This window comes from Hippichthys cyanospilos, chromosome 11 (assembly GCF_059441005.1).
Source record: "Hippichthys cyanospilos isolate Australia breed blue-spotted pipefish chromosome 11, RoL_Hcya_1.0, whole genome shotgun sequence".
Lineage (NCBI taxonomy): Eukaryota > Metazoa > Chordata > Actinopteri > Syngnathiformes > Syngnathidae > Hippichthys > Hippichthys cyanospilos.
Genome location: NC_142379.1, coordinates 1,292,849 through 1,306,717, shown reverse-complemented (window position 1 = coordinate 1,306,717; position 13,869 = coordinate 1,292,849). Strand labels below are relative to the sequence as shown.

Here is a 13,869-nt window from a genome sequence, read left to right as displayed (position 1 = left end):
CCGAGGAAAAGATAACCAGACACTGCACGAAACTGGACATAACGCCACTGGTTGCTATTTTGATCCTGATTATTCATATATAAAATAATACCGTATATATGAAAAAATTGTATTAAATTGTAATGAATGGGGAGTCCCAATCACATATTGTTATCAGATAACAATATGTGTCTTTTTTCAATGGGTATCTTTCCAAACTATAAATGAGAAGCACTGAACAAAAGCGTGCGTCATTCCTGCTGGTATCGTGTTGGATGTCGATATCGAACAGTACTCTAGGCTGCAAATATCAGAATCATATCAGAAGGGAAATTGTATGGGGACATTCCTAGTATGGCTGTGCTGGCCTTTAAGGGGCGTGGCCTAATTTGGCACTTTAGTGCGCATTTTGGAACGGTACTGTATTCGTCCAATTCAATAAGCTCGTGATTGCGGCTCTCCTTGCCCACATGGGGGGCATACAATCCCAGCGCTGCAAAAAGTTTTGACTTTGCACAGAATGTCGACGCGCGCTCGGGCGACACCTGTTCTCAGCTCTGCCGGGGATCCGGCAAAGGCGGGAGAAGAGATAAATGAGGATACGGCAAACGCAAAGGTGGAACTTTAATCATATCTTGAACAGATGGAGCCGTACGCCGGGGTGCGAACGCTGGCAGCGGGTCGCGAGCGAGAAAGGAGGGGCGGGAAAAAGGCCACTTCCTCGGCGCCTGGGTGTTACTTTGTGTCAGCTGGCGAGGCGCTGAGTGACAAAGTGCCGGCAAAAGTGTCGTCGGGAGCCAGCGCCAAAAAAAAAAAAAAAAAAAACGGAAAATGAAGACAAATGTTTGCGTTACCTTTTCCAGCAGGTAGCCAATAACCAAGAAGCCTTTTCCGCCCAGCATCTGCTCTTGCATGGCAACAGAGCTCTTGAGCAGCTCCACCAGGAAGGCCAGCAGGGTCGCGCTGCCAAAAGCCAACGCGCATCGATTAAGAGGCACGCACAGTAATTTGAATGTCGACCATTTAAGATCCCAAGTTCTGGGGAAAAAACGCGTTAGAAACTTTGGCACAATCATTTTTTTAACTAGATCGACTGCACGTTAATCTTCAAGACGCGTAGGGCTGTGAAAAACCAATGCATTACGGTCCGATTGTTTGGTCCGATTCCTCCCACTTTTGGCCGAACTGAACTCATCTGGAAAGACTCAATAAAGGAAAGGGAAGCCGCCGCGATTGACTCTCAGGAAAGAAGCTTACGTTTGTAAAACGTGAGAGGTGCGGAGAAGGTCATCTTAAGGGCTTAAAGTGTGAGCACAATGCGCCGGGGGATCCGCCAAAGGTGGCTTCTCAGCCTTTTGGCTGAGCGACAGCGGCGACGAGCGGCGCGCCGTAATCGGCTTTGCCCGGCATCCTCCGGTGGCCCCCACTCCAGCGCAACAATAACAGGGACACAATCGCCGCCGTGCAGGCCGGTCCGCGGATGCGCTACACGCATATAAAGTCCCGGCGCAGGCCGTTGGAGTGTCGCCGACTTTGCTCGGTTTAGTCTGGCCGTTGACGCCATTCAAAAAGTCGAATCGAAATCATGTATGCGGAGAGAAAGAAGGCTAGGCTTTGTCTTATAGCGTTCAATAAAAAGCTGAAAAAGTCTGGGTCGTAAACCAAAGATCTCTGGGGTACAACAAACACATTTGAGCGATAAGCAAAAATAAAATGAAATGGGTGACAGCGGCTGATGGTCAAGACCTTTATGTGCTTTGAATCTGCTCAGCGCTGTTCTCACCATACGGTGGTCTCCACTTGGCTTTCGTTCAACTGATGGTAGTCCAGCTGAGCAAAGAGCGGGAAGAGAACCTGGATGCCTCCGATGGAGTGGATGGCCCGGTGGATGGAGTGAGTCACCGTGGCTTTCACGTCCTGGAAAAATCACAAAAACGACGACTTTCAAACCAGGGGCGAAACAGGTCGCGGAGGAACTCGAGTATCGTATCTTCCGTACTATTTTAAAACGCTTTTCATCTATACAGTGTGCACTGCATTATAAGGCGCATAGAATAGAAGGTACAGTAGTGGCTGAGTTTGAGTCATGCAACCACTGGATGGAGCTGCACTAGAAGGGAGAAAACAAAACAATCAACAAAAAGGACTATCTGAAGGTCGGTTTTCACGAAATATATTTGTTTTTTGCAAACATGGAGTTACAACAAACTTTTGCCCACTTAAAAAATGTTGAAAGCCAGCATGTTTTTTTATACCGACATATCGGGCATAATTTTGAGGTACCGTATTTTTCGCACTATAAGGTGCACCTTCAATGAATGGCCTACTTTAAAACTGCTGTCACCATCCGGGTGAAATTTCAGCTCCCTGGTGTCTTCTTTCAATGCTTTTCCTTTTTTCTTTAACCCTTGTGCAGTTTTTGCACCATTCGGGGTCATTTTCCTCCGCATCGTTATGGAAGTATTTTATCAAACGGCTGGTAGCGCCATGTTGAATTTTGGCCTGTCAACAACTGGGTGAAATTTCAGCTCCCCGGCGTCTTGTTTCAATACTCTTCCTTTACAGTGAAGACCAAAGGATTCCACACAAGGATTAACCAAGCAAAGGTACCGATCGCACATTTTGATCCAAACGTCCGATTGTCGGACGGAATTTTGCGGAAAGGGACGAAACGTTGACGAACCTGAAGCATGAGCGCGTGGGGCGAGTGGACAAAGATGGAGGGGTTCTCCTTGGGGGAGGACTCGAGACAGAGCTGGGCGTCGGTGGCCTTGGCGTTGTAAGCCAAGGCGACGGCGCCGGCCAGCTTGCCGTCGTACAACACTCGCTTGTGATGCTCGGCCAGGTGGATGTCGCTCTCGGACTTGAACTTGAAGGTGCTCTGGGGAAGGGAGCCACGGAAGCAAACAAGGGTGAAATTAAAATATCGGGTGAGACGCATGAGGGTTTTGGGCTGGGCGTTTTTCATTACACGCCGGCGTTGGCGGGCGGCGTGATTTCATTACAAACGCGCGCTTGTATGTGACGGAATTTTGCCGGCAGACATCTCGGGGATAGCCTGGCGTGTATCGCCTCATCAACCTTTGGATGAATTGGGGGAAATGGGATACATCTTCCCAAGCATGTTTGATTAGAAAACAAAATGTGCGCGCGTGTGTGTGTGTTTTTTTTTTTTTAACTATAGCTGCTGAAGTAATGAAGGGGCACTCAAAGCGAATCGTCAAAATGTTCATGTAACTTTGATCAGAGCTACGATAATGTCATCCATCTGTCTCCCAAATGTGTTTCTGTTTGGGGCTTATCTGGCCCAATTCCCCAATGGAATTGCCCTCGGGGACACATAGCTTTTTTGGGGGCGTTCACTCATGCCTGAGGGTACACAAACATCACTGCGAATCAATAACAATATATATATATATATATATATATATATATATATATATATATATATATATATATATATATATAAGCTAGCTAAACAAGCTAAACATTCCATGAGCGTGCAGCCACAACTAAACAAGTTCATCAGTACAGCATCTTCCCGGCCGCAGAGACTTTAACCCAACTGGGGTGTTGAACGGCGTTTGATGTTGTCTTCCAGTCCGCTGATAAAATAGCCTAATATTGCATATTGTGCTCGTCTGCCGTAATGGAGGCGAGCGAGAAGGCGGCGCGTGGCGCAGTCTCGCTCATCCTTGAAAAATCTCGGGACGGCACGAGCGGCCGGCGCCGCGCGTCCGTCCCTCTGTGAAAATAACGATCTCATAAGCCGCTCCTGAGGAAAAAAAAACCCAGAGGCATTCGAGCACTCAGTCCGTTGGCCACAGTCATTGTTAGTAAAAAAAAAAAAGAGACTCCAGTTTCTGTCCCGAGGCCATTTGTGATTGCAGAGGTTCATTCCTGTGATGCACTCCAGGGAAAAGTTGACTTGACACGGCCAACGGGTGAGCATCAGTGGAAGGAGAGAGCAACTTCACTTCAGTCAGAACCTAGCAGAAAATCTCAGGGTCCATTCAACAAAAGGAACGCAGAACATTATGACCAAACAACTTATGTCGGAGAGATTAGTTTCGTTATTAACGAAATCACATAAGTTCATTCAAACCGTTGGTAGACGATGCAGCGTTGAAAGATAAATGCGCCAGTTTTAAAGTTGTTTTTTTTTGTCAAACCTGAGGCCAACATTCAAATTACTGTAACCTTGTTCAATTTTGAGCTACCTCCATGTATTAAACCTCAATATAAAGTGTAGAATTCGAATATCAATATCTCAAATTTCATTTTCTGATACATAGGCCCAATTTTGTGAAAATGCTTCACCTTTTCATTTCAGGAGACAAAAGCCTAATTGTCTAAAAAGGCATCAAATATTGTCATAGTTGATAGCTATTATAGTTAATAACTATAATAGCTTATAGTATATGCAGTAGCTTTTTGTTTAGTATGCTTTTTTCTTTATGTTTATCTCGTGTTTATTTCTGTGTCTTCACTGCTGGTTTGTTTTTTCATTTATTATGTATTATTTATTTATTTATTTTTCATATAATACTACCTATACAAATGTATACAGGCTATTTAACGGAAAAAAATGATTCCGTGAAACAGTGAGGCAGGAAAGTAGAAATGCATTAAAGCGAGACAAGAACATTACAGCGAACAAGAACGCTGATTAGAAAGTGACAAAGGGCTAGCTCCATTACCTTAACAAACAAACAAACAAATCCCACGTATTCATTTTATGTCGCGCGTTCCAATGTGAAGGTGTACGCAGCGGCGTGGCTTGATCTATGCAAAGCCGAAAACCGGCACGGAGCAACCACGCAAAAAAAGACGAACGACTATTTTGTCTTGTAAAAAGCAACGCATTCTCCCCTAAAATATGCAAGGCAAACACATTTTGCATGGCTGACCGCGTAATCAAAATTCTACCCCCCAGAGTCTCCTTCTCATGATGTCGTGCATCATGTCGCGAATCCCCGGAAGGTCATTTTTGTTTTTCCTTTCTTTTTTTAACAGATTAAAAGAAGCGAGGATCCAAATGGAGCCGCCCTGAAGGTCATCATACCTTATAGCCCGGCCCGAGCTGATGGACGGCGAAGATCTGCGCCGGATTCAGAGCCTCGGCGAAGACGTAGACGGCTCCCAGCTGGCCGCAGAAGACTCTGTTAGCGTCGGCCGTCTCCGAGGAGCCCAGGAAGCACTTCTCGTAGCTCTGGGGGGGACGGGCGTTTCAAAGATGGGGGCGCTGACTTTTAACAACGATGGAGTAGACTTTTCAAATTCATTTCCCTCCCGGGCGCCTCGGACGGTTTTCGCTCATCGTCTGACGAAAGGTCCGCCAACACTTTGACCTTAAAATCATAAACGCAACGTTCCGCCGGATTCCCAAAAGGACCGAAATCCATTTGGACAAATTAGGATTGGCTATAGACGTTTGGGACGCGGGGAATATTGCTCGGGAAGGAAACGGCTGCCATTACGACCTCTCTCTTATTGTGCTATTTTCAAGTTCTTTTACTTGAGGCCATTCTTGACACGTTCCAAAAGACTTCCCGGGTTTGTCCGTGACGCGCTTCCATCAAAATAGCCCCAGGATCGAGAATTACAACAGGATGGCTTGGTCCTTTGGAACTCAACCCGTTTTGTGCGGCGTGAGATCGCTGTCAAAAGGACGTGTTTCATCATTCGCGTGAGTATGACTCTAAATTGAGTTTACACATTGAAAACTTGCATGTGCGAGTTACCGTATTTTCCGCACTATAAGGTGCACCTAAAAGCCTTCATTTTTTAAAAAAAGCTGATGGTGCGCCTTATAATCAGGTGCGCCTTATATATGGATCAATATTGAGATTGGGATTCCTATGGGGAATGAACTGATAAAGTAAGCTTTACTATGTTTACGGTTGAACAAGGTTGCTCATATTGACATTGAGTTCTTATGCTATTGAGAGTTTAGTTATTATTATTACTTTGAGTACTACGATATTGTGATTGAAAAAGTTTGAAAATATGTCATTAATTAAGGATGCGCCTTATAATCCGGTGCGCCTTATATATGGAAAAAGTTTTAAAATGTCATTGATTGAGGGTGCGCCCTATAATCCGGTGCGCCTTATATATGGAAAAAGTTTTAAAATATGTCATTAATTGAGGGTGTGCCTTAAAATCCGGTGCGCCTTGTATATGGAAAAAGTTTTAACATGTCATTAGTTGAGGGTGCGCCTTATAATCTGGTGCGCCTTATATATAGAAAAAGTTTTAGAATGTGTCATTAATTGATGGTGCGCCTTATAATCCGGTGCGCCTTATACATGGGAAAAGTTTGAAAATATGACATTAATTGAGGGTGCCCCTTATAATCCGGTGCGCCTTATAGTGCGTAAAATACGGTACTTTGAATTCACTCTCGTTTGCTGTAGATCCACGGGCCGTACTGGGCCGCGGACCGGCGGTTGGGGACCTCTGGTATACAGCATATAGCAAAAACACTTTTTTTTTTTTAAACCTAAAACTAGCTTTTGGATTAGCGGGAGTTCTCAGATCTCAATTTAAGAAGCGCTTTCTTCCACGAGGCCGCCTCCGGTCCTACTTGCTGCCGATTTGCCACGTTGGTGAAGCGGGTGTCAGAAATTTCCAAGCGGTATTTAAAAAACCCAGAAAGCAACACTGCCGGTGCTTCTTCGCATATTAGCGGCGGGCGCAGTTAATGCGAAGGAGTAGTCCATGAAGCACGCCGGTCATTTAAGCAATCCGCCGTGCCTGAGAGTGTAAATGCGAAGCTGTTTATCCCTCATTGAAAGATGCAAATGGAGCGGAGAGTGCAAATCTTGCCCACTGGCCACCTACTCCCCCGGCATCCACATCTGTTTAGCATATGAAAATGGGAGCGTGCGCGGGAACCGAATGGAAGACGTTTTTGAAAGAAGAAAACCAAACAAACAAAAGGCATGAAATATCCAGCAAAGAAGAAGAGTGCACTTACATCATTTGTGTTGACGTGCCAGGCCATGTCTCCGTAAGAAATCAGTTGGCCGTTGACGTAGCAGCGGATCTCGCTGTTCCTCCAGCGGCTGTAAACGTGCACGATGCTGATCATGTACCACTGAGCCGAGGAAAAAAGAAATTCATCAATTGAAAAAAAAATAATCTGCAATTTTCATCACTAGAAAAACAATCCTATTTTTTTCATAAAGCATGAAAAATAATTGTAAATATAATATTATAAAAATGTAAAAATTATAAATACATTTGAAAGGAAGCGTGTTAACAGGATAATAAGGGACAAATCTACAAATCGAATAGTGTGATGTAATGTGGTATTTTATAGTACATATGGATTAGGATAATTACTTGATTATATAAAAGGTTTGTGTATATGTGCTATATTAATTGCGGTGAAGTATATGCATGTAAATAAATGCATAAATATATGTTCATATGGATTTTTATCAAGTTTATCTATGCTATTAATGTTTATTTATAAATCAGGTATTCATACATAATTATTTATCCAGTATTTACAATATATATACAGTACATATCTGTGTGGCAATATTCATATATAATTCAAGAACACTAAAAAGGGGAATGTTGCGCTTTTGTTGTGAATGGCTTTATTTTTATATACAGTATGAAATATGTTTGAAAATAAATCATTCCTTAAAGGTGAACAGCGTCATCTAGAGGAGTCAAAAAATATTGCAAACGCTTCATGAAGCTTCATTTGCGCATCACTACTCCAGGCTGCAAAATCAGCAAGGTTTTCAATGACAACCACTGCTAATAATCAAAACGTTATCAATGACGTTATTAATGAGTGATAGGCAACAAGCTGGAGATGACTTTGGCAATTTATAATGGAAAACATCGACTTCAATTGGCGACCGCGTTCATGCCGGCGTTTCTTCGAGGAGCGCCCCCACATGCACACATCGCACCTAAGAAAATGAGAAAAGGGCCACGAGGATTTTCTCCTGTGCTTCGGATATCTGCATATTGTAAAACCAAAACAAAATCGATATCAAAAAGAAATAAATATAGGTTATAAAGGAAAAGTAAAGACAGCGGCCTGGATGCATTTAAAGCAGGGACTGCAGTCAAGAAGAGAACATGCTAATTTAGCTCAGAAGAGGGTGTTAAATCCCGCCGTATTTTTAGTTCTCTTGGAATAACAGACGCCATTAAGGGAGCTCATCCCCACAAAAACGGGGACACATCTTGTCAACACAATGACACGCTTCATTGTTTTCATGTGAGCTTTGACCAAATACGACACGGGGCGAGGCCCGTCGTTTTTGTGTTTGGTTTTGCTCGGAAAACAAACAAGTCGCAGCGCGGGGCCCTCACTTCAAAGCAGCAATGAATTTGGCTCACCTTCCTGGGCTGGAAATCGTATTTGACGCAGTGCTGGAAACCTTTCCCTTTGGATTTCAGGGACGTGACGATCAGACAGTTGCCCACGAAATGCGCAGAGTAGCCGATGCCTTTGCTGGTGCGGAAACTGGATGCACAAAATGGAGAAGACATTTGGGATGTTGTTGGTTTTTTTTTCCAAACACACTTTGATACTACTGCTTAATATGGCACATTGTGTTATTTTTAGTATCGGCATCAAGTGCAACCTGTTGAGCCTGAAACGGGGCTCCTCCCACCTGTGGTCCCTTCAGAAGGTTTCTTATTTTCCCCAGGTGGGTTTTTGGGTTTTTCCTTCCACTTCTGATCGCTTTGTTCGGGGGAAGCCATTGTGTATTTGTGATGTTCTATATGATTTCGTTTACACCCGTGAAGCCCTCTGAGACAGTTGTTTGTTTCTACTACAATGCAAAGCTTGCAGTACTATTTTTCAAATGAAGAGCAAATTACTTGGAACTTCAAAGAACTTGTGCACTGTAGCAGTGGAGTTTTTTCTTAGGGGGCAAAAACTACAAAAAAAAACCTTAAAACAGTGCTGTGTCTGATTTATCCAACTTTTATTTGTGGTGGTATCTTGAAGTGCATTTTATTCAGCTCCAAAAGAAACATCACATAGCATCATCTGTTTTATTTCTGCCAGAAAATTGCCTCAATAATGAACATATGCGTGCATATAAATCTAAATAAAATAAAATGTTGTGCAAAGTACACTCTAAAATACTGCGGCGATCAGGTCCAAATTAATTTGCTCTCAATTTGACTAGAAACAGTTTGGTGATGAAACTGTGTAAAAAGCATGCAAAGTTTTCCAAAGGAGTCACGATCACACAATTTAGCAATATGGTGCTTCATTTTCCAATGCATTCGCTCTTAATTTGAAAAGCAAAGTGTACCGCTCCTGTCACCGCATTGCAAAGCATGAAATTAGATTCGCTGATACCTTCAGAAACCCGGGCAAAAATTCACGTACCCCCTGAAATGTGTTTCACACACAGTCCGCACCCCATTCAAAGAGTGCTGGTCCAATGAACATATCATATTACATAGCATCATATAAATATAAGAACATAACATTGCATGGAAAGAAAAAAAATGCTCTTGATTTGATTAGGTTTAATTAGCAGCACAGGTCCGTGCCTTAGTTTTTGCTTTTCTCCAGAAGCTATTATGATTCCTCCAAACAATAAGTCAGTGTGGAAAAATGAGAAATGTGAATTGGTTTTCACACGTCTGTGTTTTACAACCATCATATTTCCTTTGTGAAGCAATGTTTATATTTCAAAGTAAGCTACAAATCCGGCCTGGTTTTTATTATTATTAGTTTTTTATCAGCAGGAATACTTTATTGAATATCCTCCATTTCCAGATCCTTTGTTTGTTCTTTGCCATCTATGATTACATTTGTAACCCTTTCTAAGTATTTTGACCATTTTTGGTTCATTTTTTTCACATCACAGCAGGGTGATAAGTAAGCGGTAGTGCCATTTTGAACTTTGACATGTTGCCAGCATCTGGGTGAAATTTCAGCTCCCTAATGACTTTATTTAATACTTTGCCTTTTGATGTGAAACACCTTTGATCAAAAGATCGGACAAATACTGCACATGGCTAGTTCCTTCCTTAGTTTAATGATATATTTTTTTGATCTACCACTTATAAGCGGCAAGAATTTTAGGACTAAATATACTCAATACCACTTATCGTTACTTTGCTTTGATGTATTATTACAATGGTGCATGCCACGTTAAAAACAACACAGTATGAATAAGAACATACAAAAAAGTGTATGCAAGTGTGATAACTACGTTTACAGACTTTGACTTGTCGCTATCTGGGTGAAATTTCAGCTCCCCGGTGTCTTCTTTCAACCCTTTCCCTTAGATGTCAAGATGGAAGCACTGGACAAAATACCGCTCAGGGCTCGATATGGTGTCGTTAATGGAGGTAGCAGTATTTTATTGGGATATTTGCTAAGACCGATGCATTTTTGCAAGCGTGAGAAAAGCTTTGCTCTTCGGCCGTGATCTCGCAGATAGCAGTTTGACGGAGGAAATGAGGCCCGCCTAGAACACAGAGCAAATAAACACACCCCGACTTCAAGCCGCGGACGCACGAGCGCGGAATGAACATCGATCCGGTCGTTGTAATATACTCCTTGCTACGCCCGCTTTCTTAAGACGTCTAGCATCCGTCTTCCGTGCGGTCCTTTGTCAACACCTCCCACGGAGATCATCCCAGGTCCCCTTTGCCGAAGCAAAGCGTCGCTACGCTGCGGCCGGTGTGCAGCCTCGCGCTGAGCTAGCCCTCAGACTTCTCCATGAGATGATATTCGCCTTATAATCAATCGCAAGTGTTCATTTTTGGGGATAAAAAAAATGAAAAAAGTGAAATGCCATGTAAATTCGTCAAATTTTACCTCTGTATTTCATTCATGAATGTATTCTTTACAATTCATTTTTCTGTAAGAATCTTTTTGAAATTTTGATATGCTATATAGCATACAATAGGTGTGAAACTCCAGTCCGCAAGGGCCGGTATCTTACATGTTTACGATGTTTTCTGTCCTTAGCACACCGGATTCAAAAGACTAGCTCATTAGTAAGCTCCGCAAGAACTTGAAAATGATCCAAATCGGTTGAATCAGGTATTTTCGAGTGAGAAAAATAGAAAACATGCAGGATACCGACCGGAGTTTCACACCTGTGCTAAATATACTCCAATTTTGAAGCAATTTATATGGGAACAAGGTGCAGAAAATGTGAATTTTTGATGGCTTTTGTTTGCAATTTAATTCAACAATTGTACATTCAAAAGTACATTTTGTTTATTCCGCAGCTGCGGTGTAATTTCGCACCTACAGAATAGGTATGGCGGAGATGTTGCAACCCTATATGGCGCCCCCAGCTGCCTTTGGAAGTGATCACGCTTTTCCTGTGGTTGCCACGGCCTGGCGCCGAGCTGTGAAGATTAGCATGACATCTCACACTCGGTTGCCACCTGGATCCATAAAAGCGTGACCAATATTCCTTCTTTTCAAGCCCGATAAATATCTTTGGAATGAAACCTGCCTGGTCCAGATGAGAGTCAAGAATAAGCAAAGGAGACCAATAGCGTACGATAGAAAGAACGCCGCAAGTGTTGTAATATTCCCCGAGGACGGCGTGGGCTTTCCACTGCCAGACAAAGAGCGTTTTGACCTTGACAAAATGCCTCGTGTCCCCCTAATCTACTCGGACGTGAGGTCGGCGGGGTTTCAAACGGAACGGGAAGTCCGTGACTGAGCGGCTACGTGCACGCGGCTGCAACCGGCGCTAATGCTATGCTAAAGCAATTAGTATGATGGGGGAGGGGAAAAAAAACAGTGCAGCTGGGGGAACACTAGACCTGCAAATATTCTGTCTAGTGGCGCCTCGAGAGTAAGTAAAGTAGAATGTGTAAGTAAGTAAAATGTGAGTAAGTAAGTAATGTGAGTAAGTAAGTAAAAGTAAAAGTGCAAGTAAAATGTGTTTGCTCATTTTACTTCATCTATCTCACCAAAATGTGTAGATGCGTTTCAACCTCATCCACTAAAAATGTTTTAAATGAGGGTTTTTTTGTTTTTTTTTTTAACATTCATTTTTATGATTTTCTCCCCCCACCTCCCGGGTATTGATTGAGTGAATGGCAAAAAACAATCAGATATGTCAGTCAACAATGTTGATAATAAAGTAAGAAATTAGGAAGTGCAATCTGAAGAAAAGGAAAAAATACCTCGATTACATCGAAAAATTGTTTGGATCAATGTCAAGTCCAATCGAGAGTTTAAAAGAATATAATTATGATTCATTTAATCAATAAACTTAACTCTCAATCAACTTACGCAACCAAAAACCCTAACATATATCTTTCTGTTGATTGAAAATCAATTTCTGGATTGATTTGCTAAATTGATTGACAGTTTTTACACCTTGTCTCCCTAATAAATTGATTTAATTAATATACGTTTATAACTGAAACGCATGAGTAAAAGTTGAAGAATTTACTTGATGTTGGTGATGTTATTTTTTTCGAAACATTTATGCATCGTATAAGGCGCATCTGAGTTTAAGGCGCACTTGTTAGCTTTTGAGAAAATGCGCGCCTTTTCAGCGTGGAAAATACGGTAGTTGCAGCTATAAGTATGTTTACATGTGTTGCTCCACCATTTATGTTCAAATATCCACTGCGTCCAAAACCGCAGCTACCTGATGCTAACCGCACTGTTTGTTAGCATTAAGCTAAACAGCTTTCCAAAGGCACAGCTGTACCTTGAGTTTAAACTTGCGAATTTGAAAAAGTTTTCTAGCTGTTATTTTGAAGGCGCTGGCTCACCAGTAGAGATAGGGCTTGTCCTTGTCCACGTTGATGTTGTTCAAGGGATCCATCCTGAACCAGGTGTTGAAGGTGAAGCCGTTCTGGTAAGGCCACTTGGCGATGGGAGGTAAAGCGATGGCCTGCGCGGAGAGAAATGTCCACGGTGAGGCGGAGCTTACTTGCTCACTTCTTAGCGAAGTAAATGTGCACAAACTTGCTGGGAGTAAGCAAGGAGCATCTCGGCGGACATGTTTTACAGCTATGCAAATGTGCAAAATGCTTGCTTAGCTCACGGAAACGTTCATCTTCCTCCATTCCTTCCTTAGCTCATTTTCTGAAAGAAATAAGGCCCTATTCACTACAATAAATTCAGCGCCTGCTAAATATGTATTAACTGCCGAGGCTTTTTTAAATAAATCCAAGTCGTACTGGCTTCATTTCTGCACGGAGGTTTATTTATTATTCATACCGCAAACAACTCGCTAAAATGATGCATAATGGATACCTGGGATTTATTTGCTTGCTTGAAGAGAATGTGATTAGAGGGAGGTCGTAAATTGTGGCGTTTTTACGAGACTTGACACAAACGAGGAAAATATTTCGTAGGAAGTGGACTAATTTCTAGTCACTTGTGAACAAATGTTCATTTCTCAGTGAAAGACCACATCAGAAAAGAGAACGTTGTTTCATCGGCGCTACGGTTGCTTTGCACGTGGATGTTACCGTTTGGAATTTACGCTCAATTTGGGTGACGTGAAGTCGCGAGTACGATACTTGAAATTGGTACTTGTTGCGTTGACCGGATCGCCCGGTGACTATCGATACTCGCCCGTCCCTAATATACATGTATGCATATACCAAATACGTTTTTAAAATGGGTCAGTATGGAAGATTGTCTTAAACATCTTATCAGGTTTGCAGGTTACAGTTTGTATCACTGTAATGACTAACAGATCATTGTAGATGGCGGTGTCGCATCGGTTTGGATTGGGATGAGCACAGGCAGTCAATCGCAGTCAATCTCAGCTCGGAATTGTTGGAATTCTCACAGTGGAAGAAAATATGTGGAAATAAGAGTGTGTTACTCGGAAAAAAGAGTGTGTTTTTCAATTGTGGAAAAAAAAATGACAGTGTTCATGTTGTATC

At 42.5% G+C, this 13,869-nt stretch overlaps 1 protein-coding gene across 3 annotated transcripts in view; it reads right to left on the bottom strand.

Moving 5' to 3' along the window:
* Nucleotides 1-13,869, bottom strand: part of nbeab (neurobeachin b) — a 163,397-nt gene that overhangs the window by 120,440 nt on the left and 29,088 nt on the right. For all 3 annotated transcript variants that reach the window (XM_088427563.1, XM_088427565.1, XM_088427564.1), the window contains exons 5-11: nt 12,742-12,863; nt 8,353-8,479; nt 6,962-7,081; nt 5,045-5,191; nt 2,663-2,860; nt 1,763-1,896; nt 834-942 (exon numbers count right to left, since the gene is read on the bottom strand). In XM_088427563.1, coding sequence (XP_088283689.1) covers nt 834-942; nt 1,763-1,896; nt 2,663-2,860; nt 5,045-5,191; nt 6,962-7,081; nt 8,353-8,479; nt 12,742-12,863 — 957 coding nt within the window. The remainder of the gene's footprint in view (nt 1-833; nt 943-1,762; nt 1,897-2,662; nt 2,861-5,044; nt 5,192-6,961; nt 7,082-8,352; nt 8,480-12,741; nt 12,864-13,869) is intronic.